The 4378-nt window shown below is 44.9% G+C and overlaps 1 protein-coding gene across 2 annotated transcripts; it reads left to right on the top strand.

Moving 5' to 3' along the window:
* The first annotated feature begins 1574 nt into the window (after positions 1–1574).
* On the top strand, positions 1575–3505 carry LOC120639740. Of its 2 annotated transcripts, XM_039915625.1 has the most exons (3): positions 1575–2492; positions 2602–3147; positions 3261–3505. In XM_039915625.1, exons 2-3 carry the CDS (start codon positions 2784–2786, stop codon positions 3314–3316), a joined length of 420 nt encoding a protein of 139 aa, XP_039771559.1. In that variant the 5' UTR covers positions 1575–2492; positions 2602–2783; the 3' UTR covers positions 3317–3505. The 2 variants fall into 2 exon arrangements, with proteins under 2 accessions (XP_039771559.1, XP_039771558.1); XM_039915624.1 differs by having other exon boundaries at positions 1575–3147.
* Positions 3506–4378: the final 873 nt, after the last annotated feature.

Raw genomic sequence — 4378 nt, 5'->3', positions numbered from 1 at the left:
TGTGATTAAGAAAATCTAATGAAAAATCCTAATGGGCCGTGATCAGCAGGCCCATTAGGCATGTTTCCAGAGGCTGCCCCCAACCCCACAGTGCCTATAAATTAAGGTCGTGGTTAGCACCTTAAACCAATCAATCACGTCATTAGCTAAACCCTAGCCACCAAGTCTGATCGCTAAAGGTACTGGAGGGGTTCGGAAGGCCAATCTCTCAAGAGCAGTGTCGCTGGCCTCCGGAAGGCCGCCGCTACCCTGCTCGCGCATCTTCATCAACAAGAACGACTACTTCCTCTAGCTCGAGCGTCCTCAACTGAGGAGGCACACATGACTGCTGCTTCAACCGCTAACGCTGGTATAATGTCTACCATTTTCCGCATTAGATTGATCTGCCATGAACTAGTTTATGTAAAGATCTTGGGTTATTAGCCTCTAATGTTTTAAGCCTGGCTAATTCTAACGATTGATATCATGAGCCATTTTAACCTAGTCATGCATGGTCATTTTTTTCAAGCCATGTTTATGCCTCTGATTTGTTGGTTTAGATGCATATGAGTTGTGCAGATTAGATCTCTTTGCACAAATAAGTAAAGGCTCAAGTTTTAGATGCAATCAGTCCCTGCAGAAATGTTTTTATGCGCGTGACTAGATCTAAATCATAGTTAATTATGTTTCTGATCACGAGATTAGATCTAATCCAATTCGGTTTAAGTCAAGTTTTAATTAAATCTTGATCTGTTTATAAGTTAAGTACCGGATTAGATGCAATCATGCCTAAATGCATCAGATTAAGTTTATTTCATGATTAAGTTAAGTAGTTAAGGTTAGGGTTTACTTTTGCTTACTGTTTTTCCCAAAATTAGCCCATTGTTAAGTTTTATTCCACAAATTAGCACTTGATTCATGAAATTAATTGCATCAGTCAGCAATTAGAAGATGGGGAATGGCAAATTTCAGATCGAATCAAAAAATCCCCAAATTTCATGAATCCTAACCCTACCCGAGGTGAGCATCAGTGGCTTACCTGTCGCTTACCACTAATCGACGGAGCAGCGCGTGGCATCTTGATCCGCCGTGCGTGATCGCCGAAAGAGGCACCCAGTGGAGCCCCTCGACGGTATGTCGCGTGACTAGCTCGCATGGCACGTCGGCGAGAGGGCCCACAGGGCGCCATGGCGGCCAAGCTCCGGGGCGGCATCTGAGGAACATGGGTGGCGGTGCATCAACGAGGCGAGCACTTGGGACCCGCGCAATGCCCCCGAGCGCTCGCGCCACACGGCTCGCGGCGGCCTGCAGGGCCGTGCCCTAGCGGCACGCGGCTGGCCGCACACGACCGGCGCCCGTGGTCCATGCGGATGCCTACAGCGCAGGCGCTCGCTCGCGCGCATCAGATGCGGGGCGGCCGGGGACCCGCGACCCGCGCCGGCACCTACCGCCAGGCGCGCATTAGGCGGCGCGGGACAGCGCTGCAGGCAGCCCGGCGGTGCATGGCCCGCGCCCTGCCTGGCAGGCCTGCACAGGCCCTGCGCGCGTGCGCATCAAGGGCGCATGGCGCTGGCACGCTGACGGCGACGGCCGGACCCGCCGGCGACCAGCTTGTGCTGCGGACTGAGGAGAAAAGAGTGAGGCTAGATTTAGGTTGTCAGACTGAGCTCGTCCTTATTATACGGGACCAAATCAGTTGTCAACCGTCGGATTTTGATGGATGGTCCAGATTGAGTCATGTTAGGGTTTCCGCGGGATGGGCCGAACTGGGCCAGTGGCGCGCCTAATGGGCCGCACGCTACTGGGCCGAGCTGTCTACGCGTTTTGGGCCGCGCATGGGATACTTTTGGGTTGTTTTTAATGAATTCTTTAGCCCAATTTAATTTATAAAGCCTTTTCTTTACTGTTTTAAGTTTAATTTAATTGCTGTTTATGTTTAAAGGCTTTATTTAATTTCTGTTGCACTTATTTATTACCAGCATTATGTTTATTAATTTTTCCATGAGTTATGTAAATGCTTTTAATTATGTTTTAATTGCATTTATTCACTGAAAATTATGTTTATTCACCATGAGCAATTATGATGCACTCTTTTTTAAATGGAACTATCGAGAAGTTTATTTAGAGCACTTGTAATTAATTCTGACCATTGTTGTTTTAATTACGAGTTTTAATGATAAATTTCGTTTGTTTTCCCCATCGGTGATGCAAATTGAAATTTATGTATGATTTTGATCAGACCATCGTAGGGTTAATTTCATACTTCTTATGGGCATCTTAATTGTGAATTTAATGATTTTATTGTTCTCATGATTTTCAATGAACACTGTGACGGGCTATCTGAAGTCCATTGAGCCCCTGAATGGCACCAACTACCCAAACTGGTATAATGATATTCAGGTGGCCATTGCTGTGTGCGAGTATGATCTCGCCTTACGTGAGGATAAGCCAGCATCGCCCACTGATCCCAATGGTGATCGGACTGCCATTGAGAAGTGGGAGAGATATAACAGGTTGGTTACCATGATCATTAAGCAAACGATCACGCCTGCCATCTGTGGTGCTATTCCTGATAAGGACCAGTATGGTAATGTTCTGACAACCAAGGAATATCTTGCTAAGGTGGAAGAGAATTTCAAGAGCTCGTCCAAGACTTATGCTAGCACTCTCATTATGAAGATGCTGACTTCACAGTATGATGGGCTAAGTGGAACCAGGGAGCACATTGTGAGCATGTGTGACATGGCCAATAAGCTGAAGACACTGGATATGTCTATCTCTGATGGTTTCTGGTGCACTTCATTATGACTTCACTTCCTGCACAGTATAGTCCCTTCAAAATAAGTTACAACACTCAGAAGGCGACTTGGAGCATGGCTGAGCTCATTAGCTACTGTGTTGAGGAAGAAGAAAGGCAGAAAGCTGAAAGGATGAAGGATGCTGTCAGCATGGACAGCGAGCACTTTGGGCGTGTTAGCGTCAGCAACACTCCTAAGCATCAGGCTGAGTCTGGCAGCAGTAGGCAGCATAAGAAGAAGTTTAAGGGCCATAAGGGCAAGGCTGTGCAGCATAAGAAGACTTCTGAGAAGCGGCTGTGCAAGTTCTGCAAGTCACCTAACCATGAGCAGAAAGATTGCCATGGTTTTAAGGACTGGCTGAAGAGCAAAGGTACAATTATTGATTATGTATCTTTCATTGATGAATCATTCTTAGTAAATTTTTCTCCTAATACTTGATGGATTGACTCAGGTGCCACTGTGCACATTTCCAATTCATTACAGGTATTCAGTTCGATCCGAACTATAAGAGAGGGGGAGCGAAGCCTAAGAGTGGCTGATGGCAATGAGGTCAAGGTTGAAGGCATTGGAAGCTTCGTCTTGGAGCTACCGGGTGGCTTCAACCTTCATTTAAATGATGTTCTTTATGTTCCCAGTTTGAAGAGAAACCTTATTTCTGTTTCACGTTTAGATAAGTCGGGACATATTTGTGAGTTTGGCAACTCTAATTGCAACATTAAGTTTCATAATATAAGTGTTGGCCTTGGTCATTTGCAAGGCGATCTTTATTTGCTCTCTTGATGATTATTCTGTGATGAATGTGAATGATGTAATGCATAAGCGCAAGCGTGATGATGAGACTTCTTCGAAATTGTGGCATTGTCGTTTAGGCCACATTTCGAGGGGGAGAATTGAGCGTCTCATTAGAGAAGAGATACTCCATTCATTAGATCTCTTTGAATTAGATCAACAATGCGTTGACTGTATTAAGCGGAAATTCACTAAGACGATTAAGAAAGGAACTACTCGGAGTTCGGGCCTATTAGAAATAATTCATACTGATATTTGTGGCCCGTTCTGTAACACCTCCGGTGTTTAGCACTGTTTAAACATGCAATTAATACGAAATGACAAGTTAAACCCCAAATTTTCAATTACTTAAAAGCCAGAAATCCGTTTAAATAAACCAAAAAGACAACTCTCACACCTTAGCTCAAATGAACTTTTGCCCAAAACAAAAGTTGTAGAGTTTGATAAGGTAAACAACTTTTGTATTCAAAATTTTTCAAGTTACAACATGAAATTTGGAGAAAACCCTGAAAAACAGTGGGTTTAGGGGGTTTTCATTTAAACTTGTTTTCAAATTTTTAACTTTCAAATCATTGCTCAAATGAACATTGGCCTGAAAGGAAAGTTGTAGGGAATTGAATTTTGAACAACTTTCATGTTCAAACATTTTCGAGTTTCAATTGAAAATTTAGAATTTGAATCGAGTCAACACGTTGACCTCTCTCTTTCTCTCTCTACTCTCTCTCTCTCTCCCTCGCTCTCCCTGTCTTCCCTGCGCGCGCAGGCCACTCGAGCGCGCACGCGCGCGCGCTCGCTGCGCCGCTGCCGCCCGC

The sequence above is a fragment of the Panicum virgatum genome, chromosome 7K (genome assembly GCF_016808335.1).
Source record: "Panicum virgatum strain AP13 chromosome 7K, P.virgatum_v5, whole genome shotgun sequence".
In the NCBI taxonomy this organism is placed as follows: Eukaryota; Viridiplantae; Streptophyta; class Magnoliopsida; order Poales; family Poaceae; genus Panicum; species Panicum virgatum.
Note: the sequence above shows the minus strand (reverse complement) of the source record. Positions and strands in the feature narration are given on the sequence as shown.

Coding starts and splice junctions, on each gene's coding strand:
- LOC120639740 (XM_039915625.1), top strand. CDS start 2,784: ATGACTTCACTTCCTGCACAGTATAGTCCCTTCAAAATAAGTTACAAC. Junction 3,148..3,260: donor GGACTGGCTGAAGAGCAAAG/GTACAATTATTG, acceptor AATTCATTACAG/GTATTCAGTTCGATCCGAAC.